At 30.7% G+C, this 15,079-nt stretch overlaps 1 protein-coding gene across 2 annotated transcripts; it reads right to left on the reverse strand.

Moving 5' to 3' along the window:
- Nucleotides 1-9,477: 9,477 nt before the first annotated feature.
- LOC105765891 (hypothetical protein) lies at nt 9,478-13,093 on the reverse strand. Of its 2 annotated transcripts, none has more exons than XM_012585163.2 (4): nt 12,248-13,093; nt 11,067-12,154; nt 10,856-10,937; nt 9,478-9,988 (listed from the first exon to the last, which is right to left on the reverse strand). In XM_012585163.2, the coding sequence occupies exons 2-4, from the start codon at nt 11,900-11,902 to the stop codon at nt 9,779-9,781; spliced, it is 1,128 nt and encodes a 375-aa protein (XP_012440617.1). In that variant the 5' UTR covers nt 11,903-12,154; nt 12,248-13,093; the 3' UTR covers nt 9,478-9,778. The 2 variants fall into 2 exon arrangements, with proteins under 2 accessions (XP_012440617.1, XP_012440616.1); XM_012585162.2 differs by having other exon boundaries at nt 11,067-12,167.
- Nucleotides 13,094-15,079: the final 1,986 nt, after the last annotated feature.

Genomic DNA, 15,079 nt, shown 5'->3' on the forward strand with positions numbered 1-15,079 from the left:
GTATCTAGTCTTTCGGTTTTTTCTCAATAAAGAAATTAAATATCATTAAATTAAAATTAAAGTATTATTTGATACATGATACTAGTTAATAGAGAATTTAAACAACTAAGAGAGAGTTTTACATAAATAAAATAAATTTCGAATTGATATAACATTATCTATAAATGAATTGGGTTAAAGTTACTCTCAAGTCAGACTAAAGTATCTGTACACTTGTGGCCTTCTCGAAATACATGCTTCAGTGACCTAAATGTCATATTGTGAAAGAGTATCCTACACTCATCAATCAAAAGGGATAAATAAATATTATAAACTTTATCAATAGACATAAATTGAATAATGGTAGTAATGTCCACTACTATTTCAAGAGTAGTAATGTCCATATCTCTAAAGCCCATCTCTCAATGCCCATACTACCTCAACACTAGTGGCTTTTTGAGTTGATAAGCTCCAATTATCCACCCACCAAAATAATTCTTAATGAGAGCTCCAGTCTCCGCTCTTTTAGGATCACTTATGGATGATCTATTAATGTTAAATTTGAATCAATCTATTAGAGACGTTTTCCAAGACACTAAAATAAAATAAAGTAGTTCTTTTTCCTATTCATTATTGGAAAAAGAATAAACTTTCCGGTCGCAGGGTTCTATCAAATCCACATCAACTAGTGATTGAACATGATTCATAATAAAAGCAAACAGAAATCCTAAAGTTTACAAGAATTGTGATGATCCTCTATAAACCATGTGTTTTATGCCACATGTAAACTTTGTTCAATTGGGCACTTTTCCCTTAGCATGAATCAACAAAATTTTCTTAATAAATATCTCTCATTTAGACGATGAATACAAATAATTCCCAAGATATCAGTGTCAATTCAAATGCACAATTCTTCATTAGGTATGTTCCACTTTAGACATAGAAATGCCATGAGATTATTATCCTTAGGCATCTGAATTGTATAAGGAGTCAATGATATATATAATAATGTAATACCAAGAAAGCGTTCTCAATTCAAAAGAATGGTCTCAAAATTATTTTTAATATACCATAATTCTAAAAATGTGATAAGATACCTTAGCCCTCAAGAAATTCATGACTAAATTTACGGTTGTAGAGGAAAATAGGAATGGGAATTTGAAGAACTGAACATCACATTAAATGATGATATGGATGGTAGCGACCTATAATTTGAATTTTACTTTATTTAGGTTTTTTTTGCATGTAAAAATGTATCTTTTAACTTTAGGCTTTGTGTTAGGAAGATTATTTTGTGTATGTAAAATATCTTTTGAACTATGTTTGTGGTGTTTCTTCTCTTATCCTCTACATTACGAGAAGCTTTAGTTGTAAGATGGCAACTTAGCCTCCAATAATAAAACTTAATATGTTTAATTAGCCATGATTTCCTAAATTTCTCTTTTTTCCACTTAAGAATTTTACTCGAAAATATATTATAAATCATTAATGAATTTTTTGAAAGTATGGTTTGGATTTCTCTCGTTGATTGAATTTTGTATATAAAAATTTAGATAATGATAATAGTAGTTATTGGAAAATAAGGTAAAAACATTGCTTAAATTATTATAGGTAAAAGGCAATGTCTCATCCTAAGCCAAAATGAAAGAATTTCTGTATATATTCAACAATAGAAGAGTTACAGTATATATAACCTACGGCACATGAAGCTTTACAGGGAAAAAGTTGAAGAACCCCTATAATCAAGGATTGACTCAATCCTAAATAAAGAAATAAATAAAATATCATCAAATTATAATCAAGGATTGACTCAATCCTAAAGAAAGAAAGAAATAAAATCTTATCTAATTTGTATCAATCAACTCATTGATTTCTATCACTCCCCTTAAGTTGGTGCATGGATATCACACATGTCTAACTTGCATAAAGTTTTATCAAAAGCTTTTCTGGAAACAACCTTGGTAAGTATGTCAGCATAGATCTCGAGTGCCATCGATATAGCTCTTGGGGGGCTAGTAAAAGGGCTTGAGAGTTGATCTTCGGACTTTACAAAAGGAAATGGAATGGTTCCAGCTTCAAGTTTTTCTTTTATAAAGTGTCTATCAACTTCTATGTGCTTTGAATGATCATGTTGAACTGGGTTGCGAGCAATCTCAATCACTGATGTATTATGACAATATAGGTTCATTGAACTTTGAGGATTAATGTCTAATTCTTCAAGCAATTTCTTCAACCACAACAATTTATATACTCCAAAAACCATGCCTTTGTATTTTTCCTTTGCACTTGACCTTGCAACGATTGGTTGTTTCTTACTTCTCCAAGTTACAAGGTTTCCTCCAACGAAAGTGAAATAACTTGAAGTAGACCTTCTATCATCAATTGATCCTGCCCAATATGCATCACTATAACCCTCTATTATCAGATGATCACATTTCTTAAAAATTATCCCTTTTCCCGGAGCATCTTTTAAATACTTCAATATGCGTTCAATAGCCTCCATATGTGACTTTCAAGGATCATGCATAAATTGACCTACCACACTTACTACATAAGCAATATAAAGTCTAGTGTGAGATAAATAAATCAATTTTCCCACAAGTTTTTGATATCTTGCTTTGTCAGTTGATGATTCACCTAAACAGTAATATAACTTATGATTTTGTTCAATGGGAGTAGTCACAGGTTTACAACTAAGCATTCATGTCTCAGCTAACAAATCAAGAATATATTTTCATTGAGATAGGAAAATATCATTATTTGATCTACCTACTTCAATACCAAGAAAATACTTCAGATTACCCATGTAACAGCCTGATTTTTTTTACTCTAATCGGAACAGTGGTTTTGGGACCACAAATTCGAATTAGAAAAAAATATTTTAATATTATTTTGTGTGTTTATGATGTGTGAATTTAATTGTGTGAAATTTTCGTGTTTTAATTTTGTCGTTTGAGAGATCGATTAAAGAAAATGGCTTAATCGCGTAAAATAAAAATTTAGGGGTTAAATCTAAAGGTACCAAATTGTTGTTATCTTTATAAAATGGAGGATTTATGATGTAATAAGCCAAAATATAGTTAGTGGGTGGCAAAGTACAAGTATAGCCTTATATATATATATATATGTATATATATATATATATAAAGGTTAATAAAGTAAACTAATTATTAATGTTAGTGTATGTTTAATATATTAAAACTAAAGCATTATTTCTCCATCTTTTGGCTGAAACTAAGAACAAAGAAGATTGTTTAAAAGCTTTAACATATTCGGCACTTGCAAGCTTGATTGAGGTATGAATTTTGTTTGGTTTTTGATAATTTTTACGTTTTTTGAGATCGTTGCTTCAAGTACTACAAAGCCCATGCTTGAATTTTTGAATTGGTTGTGTATTTTGTGATATGCCATTGAAGAGAGCTTGTTGTTTATGTTGTTAGATGATGGAAAATAAATATATGTTGTTATATTTTCATGTTTTAAGTAGTAATTTTTGATAAAAATATGTATTAAGGACTAAATTAAGAAAAGTGTAAATTGAGGGACTAAAATGTGAAATAAATGACATGCAAGGATCTATGTCGGTCTAGGAAATATTTGGCCAAAACATAGTGTGCTCAATTTGGAATATTTTGTGTTTTGTACAATTTGGACTAAATTGTAAAAATGTTAAATATTAGGGGCAAAATGGTAAATTTCCCATTTATGTGTTGTTGGACAAAATTGAATGAAATTATGTTTGAATGAGTTCAATTTGAATGTGTTTAGATCAAGAATTAAAGAAATCGGACTTGGATCGGGGGAAGACTAAAGTCATTGACTAATCGTTCCATTTCGATTACCGTTGTCAAAGGTAAGTCTATTAGCTATTTAATTTTATTAAATCAGTATATGTGTATGTATATCAATTGTATTTTGTTGAGTTAAATTTAAAAGTATAAAAATCGAATTGAAAGTATGAAATTATGTATATATATATGTGTTAGGTTCGAATGACCATGAATATGCAAATATGCATATAAATGTCCTTGTAATAAATTTAGGTATGAACATATATGTATGTATAAATTATATTCGAATATATACATATATATATACATGTAAATTTTATTGTAATGAATTTAGGTATGAAATTACAAAGGTATGAGATATATTCGAACATATGCATGTATGTGTGAATAAGGTGTAATTTAGTATAAAATATTTGTATAAGTTGGAACGAATAAGCATGTATACTTATGAATAAATATTTATATTGTGTATAAGTATGAAATTATATTTATATATATATATATGTTAAATTCAAATATGTATGAGTATATAGGTATAAGTTCTTATTTGAATATAAGTATAGAGTAATATATATTGTTAGATTCGAATATGTATATAGGTACATGTATAAGATCTTGTATTGAAATGGTATATGAAATTATATAGGTATATGTGGAATTGAATGTTGAAGGTACATAGTATATTATAAGTTGAATCTTATGATATTAGTAGTGGAATCTAAAGTATGAGGTTATATATATAAATGTGTTTGATTTAATTATTGAATTATTAAAGTTAGATTTGATGATTGGGATTTATATATCCATGTGTTTCAAAGATATAAGTTATGAATATTGAGCTGAATTTTAAGTGGATTTTATATATAATTATGAGATACAACTTCTGTGAATTGAGATTCTTTTGTTAAAGCTCAATACCAACCGGATTTATTGCCAGTGAAATAATTCAGACTTTAGGTCTAGCAGGCTTGATGCCGGTGAAATTATTCAGACTATACGTCTAGCAAGCTTAATGCCAGTGATACATTTCAGACTATAAGTCTAGCAGGCTAAAAGACGGTGTACCAAATCAGGTTTTAATACCTAGCAGGCTAAGTACCGATGAATGTGTTTAAATTATGTGAGAATATACAATTGATATAGCTATGATTTTGATTATGGAATTGATGAATACATAAATATTTGATCTATTTTTTTTAGTTACATATATTTGATGAGTATACAAATGTTCAATCATATGATTTTGGTTATATTAAATTGATGAATATATGTATATTTGGTCTAAATAATTATTATATATATATGTGTGCATTCGGTATATGCATATATTAAATATATATGCATTAGGTATATGCATTTGATAAGCAATTGATATATATATTCGGAAAATGCATTTGATAAGTATATATATATGTATTTGAGGTGTATATACATTTGCTTATAAGTTTTTGATGAATATGTTTGCATTTGTTTATAATGTTTATTAGGTATATATATATTTGATTATAAATAAAATGGTTTAAAGAGCTATATAATAATTATTTGTGTTATTTACGACTTCATTGAATTTGATTTGGAAATTATATGACTTATATATATACTTTAGTTATGTTATAGACTTACTAAGCTATATAAGCTTACTTTGTTCATTTACGTCTCTCTGTTTTATAGATTTTAGATCAAGCTTCAAGCTCGGGGATCGTCAACAAGTTCATCACCCTATCTATTATCTCGGTATTTTAAATATTTAAATTCTAACTATGGCATGTATAGACTAGATAAATGTTTTGAAGGTCGTATTTTGTTGTTTTGTATATGATTATAATAGTCATACTAAAATGGTTTATTTTCTTATGGATTTGCTAGTTTGCAATGTCTATATTAGTTAGATTTTAATGTCTTTGTTTATTAATGATGGTTGTGTTTGTTCGGTAATGCCTCGTAATCCTAATTCGGAGACGGATACGGGTTAGGGGTGTTACAACCCAGCCTTTTCATTTCAAACTCAAAGGCTAAATATTTTTGGGGATTTTCTATCTCATCCAAATCATCACCTGTTAGCACCATATCATCCACGTAGATAATCAATGCGATCACCTTTCCTTGTATATGTTTCAAAAACAATGTGTAATCAGCATTACTTTGCTTGTACCCAAACAACTTCATGGATTTCGTAAATCTACCAAACCATGCCCTTGGAGATTGCTTCAATACATACAACGTCTTTTTTAGTTTGCATACTATTGCAGTCTTTGAGTACTTTTCAATTCCAGTAGGAGGATCCATGTAAACTTCTTTAACGAAATCTCCGTGAAGGAAGGCATTCTTGACATCAAACTGAAGAAGAGGCTAATCTTGATTAGCAACCAAGGATAGCAATACTCTTACTGTATCAAGCTGGGCAACAGGTGCAAAAGTTTCTTGATAATCGACTTCATGAGACTATGTATATCCTTTTGCAACTAATTGTGCTTTGAACCTTTCAACTGTTTCATCTACTTTATGTTTAACAGTGAATATCTATCTACACCCCACTGTTCTTTTTCCATCGGGAAGAGGCACCAAGTCCTAAGTAGCATTTTTTTAAGTGCTGCCATTTCTTCTACCATAGCTTGGGTCCTCCTTGTGTCTCCTAAGGCTTCTTGTAATTTACTAGGAATAAATATAGATGATAATTGCAATACATAAGATGCATATGACTTTGATAAATGATGATAAGACACATTATTAGTAATAGGGTATTTTGTTTTGGCTTTAATATAAGGTTCATATCTTGCATGAGGTATACCACGGTTAGCACGAGTTGGAATATGATATTCAGAAGTTACCTCAGGTGAAGATTGTCGGTTTGGTGGTATAGGAGGATCAATACTATTTGTGAGAAGATCATCTTGTAATTAATCACATCCACCCAGCTCAGTGTTTTCATTTTCATCACCTCTCTTTGCACTTTCCAAATCAATATTTTCATCATCTTTCTTTGCAATTTCTGGAATATGTGGTTGTGCTCTCGGTGCAGTATTTTTATCAATACTCTTTTCATGCAATGTGAGAAATTTCTATACTACATCATCAAGATTAATCACTTCATTATGTTTCTCCCTCTGAAGTGAAGAATTTGTAGAGTAGAAAAACTCATTTTCATGGAAGGCAACATCCATAATGACATGAAGCCTCTTAGAGGAAGGATCGTAACATTTATACCCCTTTTGATAATTTCCATATCCCACAAAAATTCATTTTACAACTCGAGAGTCAAACTTATTTCTTTGATGAGGATACAAATGAACATAAACAACACATCCAAAAATTTTGGGAGGCAGATGAACAACAAGTGGAAGACTGTAATGGTCATACAATACATCTAGTGGTCGTCAATAATCAAGAGTTCTTGAAGAGTACAATTAATTACATAAATTTCAGAACTTAAAGCTTCACCCCATAAGTAAGATAGAACATGTCCTTCAATTAAAAAGGATTGAGTGACCTCCAAGAGTTGTCTATTTTTTCGTTCTGCAATGCTGTTTTGCTGTGATGAGTAAGGGCATGTCGTTTGATGAATCATGCCAACAGCGCCCATGAATTATTTTAGTTCTTGGCTCAGATATTCCCCTTCATTATCTGATCTAAAAACCTTTATTGACATACCAAATTGAGTTAAAATCATCTGACGAAAAAGGCGAACAATAGAACTTACATCACTTTTCTTTTTCATTTAATAAATCCAAGTCATCTTAGTGCGGTCATCAACAAAGGAAATATACCATTTCATTCCATTAAGAGTTGAAATGGGTGTTGCCTCCAAACATCGGAGTGAACCAAGGAAAATGACATACTTGTTTTATTTTCATTTAAAGGAAAGTGAGCACGATGGCCTTTGCAAGGGCACAAGTTTTACAAGAAAAATCTGAAACATTAAAACCAACAAATAATGAAGGAAATAATCTTTTCAAATAAAAGAAAGATGGATGTCCCAAACGTTTATGCCATAACCAGATTTGTTCTTTTTTCTTGTCAACTGAATTCTCTTGTACCACATAAGCCTGCCCTTTGCTAAAACATTGAAAACCATATTTGAGTTAGTACAATCCTCCCATTTCTCTACCACTACCAATCTTCATCTTGGTGTGAAGGTCCTGAAAAATACAGTGAGTGGGAAAAAGTACAAGAAATATTATGATATTTGGTTAATTTTTGTACTGAAAGAAGGTTACAATTTAATGATGGCACAAATAAAATATTTTTTATATCAAAAGAAGGAGATAATGGGACAGTACCAATACCAACAATTGTAGAAGAAACTCCATTAGCATTAGTGGCAGTATTGATAGAACAATTAGATAATTGTCTGAATTTTTATCTATCACAAGTCATATGATCTGTTGCACCTAAGTCAATTATCCAATTACTATTACTAGTAAGGGATGTACCTAAAATAAAACCCCAACGCTTTCTTCCACGAATCTTATTTTGGGCATTTAGGGACCACTCAATATAATAGGTTCCATCAAGGCGATCTGGGGTGATTAGAGAATTTTTCTGTATTGAGAAAATAGTTGTAGGGTGGTTATTTTTTTCATGAGAACCATTGTCACCATTTTTAGAATCAGGCATAGTGACCATGGTACAAGGAAGAAGCTTGCAACGAAAGCGTTAAACATAAATAATAATTGTGTCTGCTTCAATTCCAAAAGAAATTGTAGGAGGCTTTGATACAATCTAAATTAATACAATTATAAAAGAATTTCTGTATGTATTCAACAATAGAAGAGTTACAGATATATAACTTACAACACATAAAGCTTTACAAGGAAAGAGTTGAAGAATCCTTATAATCAAGGATTAACTCAATCCTAGGGAAAGAAAAAAAATTGTCAAATTTGCCTCTTGATTTCTATCAAAATATATAAAATTTCTAGTAAGGATTTTCTAAGGAAAGAGCTTGAACATTAAAAAGGCATCATGTGAAAAAAAATCATCTTTATATAGAATTACTTGAAGATTAAAAATCCAAACCACGATCTTTCTTTGTAAATCAATATTCATAATTATTTCATTGACCATACGAGTACAAGAGTAATGCTTGACAATACCTTTTTAATTATTATAAAAATGAATATTAACATTACGCTTTAAAAGGTTAAATCTACTATTAGTTCTATATTTGTAAAAGTTATAGATTTAGCCCATATACTTTAATTTGATCAATTTTAGTTTTTGTAATTTTAAATATAATCCTCACCCAAATAGTAATAGTTTGGTTAAATTCAATTATTAGTCCTATATCAAGCGTACAGTTGTAGATTTGATATATACTCTCAATTGAATCATTTTATGTCCCTATACTTATCAATTTTTAGATTTCAATCTTGATGCAAATGATAGTCGTTAATCCATTAACTAGACTTTTAGTGAGTAATATATGGAAACAAGTTAACATGGCATTACACATATGATGATATGTTGGCACATCATATTTTAGAAATAGTAGAACTTAATAAATTTAGCAGTTATCGTTTGATAAATTTTAAAATTTGAAGGACTAAAAAAATTTTGCAAAGTAGAAAGAATAACGACAAAATTTAATCCACTAGGTAATTGAGAAATGTGATTGGATACTTCAATTATTTACTTGCAATGAAATTCGAATAAAAATTATATATCAAAATATTTTAATATGAAAAATCTTATTCCGAAAAAACCTGTCTAATAAAACGAAAGGATCAACTCAAATCCTTTAAATAAGTGTAATTAATAATTGACAACTTTCTAAAAAGGCAAACCCTTGGTCCAAATATGTAACTCCAACTTTTACATTTATCATGCAAACTTTTTTCATAGACGAGGACATAACCTTTCCACGATCTTTGATTACATGAAAAATTATAAAAAATAAAAAAGTCATATGTATTCCGAATATACTCAAATTTGAATCCGAGTAATACGAAAACACATTACATATATTTAAAAGAAGTGGCAGAACAAGTATTGAAGTAAGTGAGATTTGGCTACCAACAAAGGGGAGGCAACTTGAAAGAGAAAGAAGAAGGCAAGTGACCGGTTCTCCTTATGTAATCCGCCCTTTCTGAAGTCCTCATTGCCTTTTCATTTAGTTTTGATTCTGCATTTGCTCGCTTCTCTTCAGCTATTCTCCTTGTTGCCGCTAGTTTGTTTGCACATTTTTCTTTTGCACGTGCTTTCAATCTCTCAGCTTTCACCTATACATCAACATAACAGTATAGGTAAAGATGAGATGGAATACTATTGTGTGCTTGGGACTCGAGAATGAGTGTTGAGTAAAAGTTATATCACTCCAGTTTTTCGTTTTTCTTGAAATATCTTTATCGGACACTTATTTGGAAATGAGTAGAGAATAAAAAATTGTAGAGATATTGAACATGCTTGTACCAATTACATACACGTATTGGACGCTTGCACCCAAGTCCGAGTAACATAGGACACAAGTATATGTCCTACTTGAGTGTATTCAATTTTTTCCAAGTTTTTACATATATGCACAATATCATATCTTTATACCCATGTTTGAATATTTGTCAAACATAGATATCTTAAGAAAATGAAGAGTTCCGGTAACATATACTGATTGGATAAATACAAACATACACTTTATGCAGACAAGTGGAACTGTAAAACCATCTAAAGGGTCTCTGGGTTTGGCTCTGCACTATAACATTCTCTTGTGCTTGTTTAAAAAACTAGGTTCATATTCAACCAACACTAAGAAATGGAAAATTTTCTGGCATTGAGTAATTGCTGTTATAAATGCTTAATACATAGCAGGCATAACAGGGAAAGATATGACTCAATACTAAGGAGATTTGCCATGCCTTCAAAGTGATTCAGTTTATGTAAAATTCACCATGCCACTCAGACTCAGGTGTGAGTGTTTGATATAATTATGCTTAATTTTTTTTTCTAAGTTTTCATATATTTGGAGGGTTTCTAGAGGATTTTATTCCCAAACCCATATTCCAATTATGCATTCGATACAAGCGCCAAACATGAGTATTGGAAAATAAAGATTCGGAGCAACATAGGTCATATGGATCTAGCTAATCTCTTACCTCCATTTTCTTCATCTCCATTTCTGCCTTTCTCTTCTCATGATTTTCCCAGGCCTGTATCTTCACTTCTTCACGCTTATACCTACAATGCAAGACATGCTAATCAGATCAGCTAGAGTTAAACACACACACACACACACACACACATTATTATTATTAACAACATCTAATCCTATAGAAATCACAATTCTTAAAACTAATTACACATCACCTTGCCATATATTTGGCACGTTCAGCCTCATCCCAAGCCATAGCTCGAGTTTCTAGTGTATTTTGCTTGCTAACTTGATCTGAATTATTGTTTTCATGTATCCTGGATTCTTGTTCATGCAGTCCATTTGATCCATTTCCCCTGGAAGCTCCATTAGTTTCATGTTCACCCTTGGCATCAGTTGATGTTGTTGTACCTGCTTGATGGTTTTCAGCACAGGCTTGACCATAGCGGCAACGGACCGGTGTGGAAGATCCCGACGTGATAGGAGTAGGATTCCTTGCTGAAGGACTCATGGCTCGTATTGGTGTTGCTGTTCTTGATGGCTCTTGGCTTGCGGCAGGGGTCATCTCAGTCCCCATATCTCTCACACATACTGATCTAACAACTGATGTTGAGTTCTGATTTGCAGGCTTGTAATTGATTGGCCAAATAGATTCATCGCAATCCACCTGTTTTGTTTCATCTTGGTATTCAGATGGCACTGCTGCAACAGCAGTGGCAGCCATTGCCGATCCATTTGTTTCTTCTGCTGCTGAACCTTCACCTTCACTGCTTGAACAATCTTGTTCTTTTTGTGGAACAAGTGCTATCAATCTTCGGTCATCAGCATTGGAGTTTCGAGGTGTGGTTTCGGGTTGGCCCTTGTTTCTACCTCTTGACAGCCCCACCAGCCATTTCTGCGCATCATCCCATTTTGAAGGTGTTGGTTTGCCAAAGCCACCGGTTCGATGATGAGAACCACGATTGGTAGCCCCATTCCCTTTATGAAACTCAAAACTAATGCCACTGCTGCTTGAAATCTCATAGTATCCTTTATCTTCAGTTGATCTCATTTTCTAATGAACTAAAAGCTTCTATAGGAACTTTGGCAATTTGTTTACACAACAAAGGCCAAAGCCGTAAAGATGAGAGGATTCAAACCCCAAATCTGTTGGATGTTACTTTTAAGAGGATTCAAACCCCAAATCCGAGTTCAAAACTTTGAGAATCTTGAAGCTACTAAAAGCTAACCACCAAAGACTTATAGTTTGCAGACCTTAAGTGAAGAAGTACGCAAATCTTCTCCACGGATTCGAACTTCAAATCTATTAGATGTCACTTTAAAAAAAAGTGAATAAATCAATGAGATTAAATTCGGATTCAAAAATTTAAGAATCTTGAAGCTATTAAAAGCTAACCTTATTGAAGAAGTCTGCAAAAGCTCTAGTTATTACCAAGAGAACTTCTCTGAGTCATTTTTACAAACAATTAAAGCACAAATGGCAGAATAGTATTAAGTGCAAACAGAAAAGAGAACCAAATCATGTTTTTCAACAGGAACCATTGAAATATCTGAAACTTGGGTTCACAAAAATCAAGGCAACAAAAAGGGTCCCATCACCCATGTGGGATTTATCCATTAAACTAACTAATCACCAGTTTTTATAAATCACCCCATTAATCAAAAACACCTAAAAGCTATCTGTTAAAGCAGTGGTGCTGCCAATGAAAAGTTTAATGATTTCACAAAACCCAATAAACAAATAAAATAGAGATATTAGTGACACCATTGTCAGAGATAAGTTAAAAAAAATAAAGAGAAGAGTTTCAGAATTTGAGATCCATTCAACATTAAATAAAACATTGCATGGTTGGAAACTTGAACCATTTCCATGACTACAAATGTGGTAACAATTAACATTTAAAATGACAATGATAAACTATTTAAACCTGAAACTGAAAGAACCAAAAAGGGCAAAAACCAAACAAAAGGCAGTTTGGCAGATGCTTGGCAAAGTAACTAATGGCATAAAAGAAATGGAAATTCTAAACTCTTTTTGCCTTGCACTAACAATGGGAATCTTGGGAATCGAATATGAATAAATTACTGACTTCCAAGAGAGAAAGGTTTATTGTTCTTGAAATATGGTTACCCATTCAACGGTTACTATTTCAGTGAAAGAATGTGGTGTTAGATGATGGGCGGCAAGTGGATTGAGGGAGCATTTGTCATATAAAAATCTCGATTGCATTGCAACTACATTTGTTTATAAATCTACCGGATGTTTCTGCCTTCTTCTTCTTTTTTAATCTAATCTAATATTTAAGCATTTAATTGAATTCAACATGTATTCTATAATATTAAAATACAAATTTATTATCACTCAACCTATATTTATTATTGATTAAATTTAAAAATATATTTTTAGTGTGAGAAAATCTAATTTTTCTAAGTCATGTTTATTTTATTTAATTCGAAATTATAGTTAATTTTAAATTGTTTAACGATAACATTTAATATTTTTATTATTAGAGATAATATATAATTTGCCCCTTGACCACTTGTACCTAGTTGTTATCAAAGTTTTAAAAATAGGATTAGTGGTAGACCACCGATTTGTTCAATTTAATTAAATAAATTATTTAAAAATTCATAAAAAATATTAAATATAAAAAATTGATTCAATTGGTTTTTTTTAACTTGGTTCTAAGCTATTTGCGAGTCAACTAGTCTAACCCCTCTTTTTGGAATAATTCCTAGTCTAATTGGTCGGCCCGATCTAATTTAAACAACATTAGTTGGCACCCAAACTTTGTTTTAACTTAATTGATACTTGAACTTGAAATCCGTTGCATAATTTGGTACTTTAGCTATAGCACCATTAGAAAGTGATGATATGCTACTGTTAACTAATAATACTATGGCACATGGCAGATTAATATTATGACATGTGGCAAGCATTGATAAAAAATAAATGTTTGAGAGGTAAAAAAGGCCCTTGAATTTTGGCAAAAAAATCTATTAAGCCCTTCCGCAGAAAACACATACAGTTAAGCCCTCGAACTTCCAAATTGTATTAATTAAGCCTTTTATCCATTATTTTTTTCTTTGAATGATACATCACTAATGTTGCTATTAATGACTACTAAGTCGGCCATTCTATTGTTGACATGGTGGTCCACGTCAGCTATGGTTGCTGACGACTACCATGTTAGCAAAAATTCAAAAAATATTTTTTAGAAATTTTAAGCTTAGAATGAACTTTGTTTAGGTTCATTTTAGGTGTAATTTTAATATTTTTTTTATACTTAAGACTCTTTAAACAATTATTAAACACAAAAATTAATAAAATAACCTAGAAAATAAAAAATAAAAAATTTATTACATTTTAAATAATTTTTAATATTCAAAAGCTTTTTTATGATTAAAAATAATCCATAATGAATCTACACATGGTTGTCCAGTCTCATTTGAATCTGAGCAATCATTTGTCCAAATTTATTATAGACTTTATTTTTAAAATATTTTTAATAAATATATTTTTAAAATTTTATTTAAAATTTTATAATTTATAATAATATTTCAAAAATTTTAAAAATTATAATTTTAAAAAATACATTGAGAATGAACCTATACAAATGGTTTTCTTGACTTAAAATTTTTAAATTATTTTAAAATTTTTGAATTTTTGCTTACCTAAAATTGTCACATTAGCAATGAAACATGTTAGGTCCAAAAGTACTAAGAGGGGTGAATTGGCATTTAAAATTTCTCTACAAACTTTTCTAAAAAAAAAAAAAAAGAAAAGCTTTCAAAAAATTATTTACAGTGGTTCAACCCCAGTTGCCTATATCCACTACCTTAGCTTTCCACCATTATGAATTTCTCAATTCACTACTAAAATTGATACCTTTGAAGACAGTGTATAACATTTACAATTCTATCTTTTCAAAATCTTAGACATAACATTTCCCTCTAGGTTTTATGGTGAAATGAAGACAAAACAATAACAACCTCTAAGAAGGGGGGTGTTTAAAGTTTTGGTCTCTAAACAAATATATATGAATGATAAAAAATTTGACACTAAGCTTTTAAAGAATATTTACAAGAGAAATGAAAAAACAAAGAGTTGAAGATTTTTCTCTTGTTCTTTAAGTTTGGATGTTATTTTCTTGTGTCTTGATGTATTTTTTTACTTGTATTTATACCAAAAATGAATTTGTGGACATTTATGGTTGTTGGGGGTAAT

The sequence above is a fragment of the Gossypium raimondii genome, chromosome 5 (assembly GCF_025698545.1).
Source record: "Gossypium raimondii isolate GPD5lz chromosome 5, ASM2569854v1, whole genome shotgun sequence".
In the NCBI taxonomy this organism is placed as follows: domain Eukaryota; kingdom Viridiplantae; phylum Streptophyta; class Magnoliopsida; order Malvales; family Malvaceae; genus Gossypium; species Gossypium raimondii.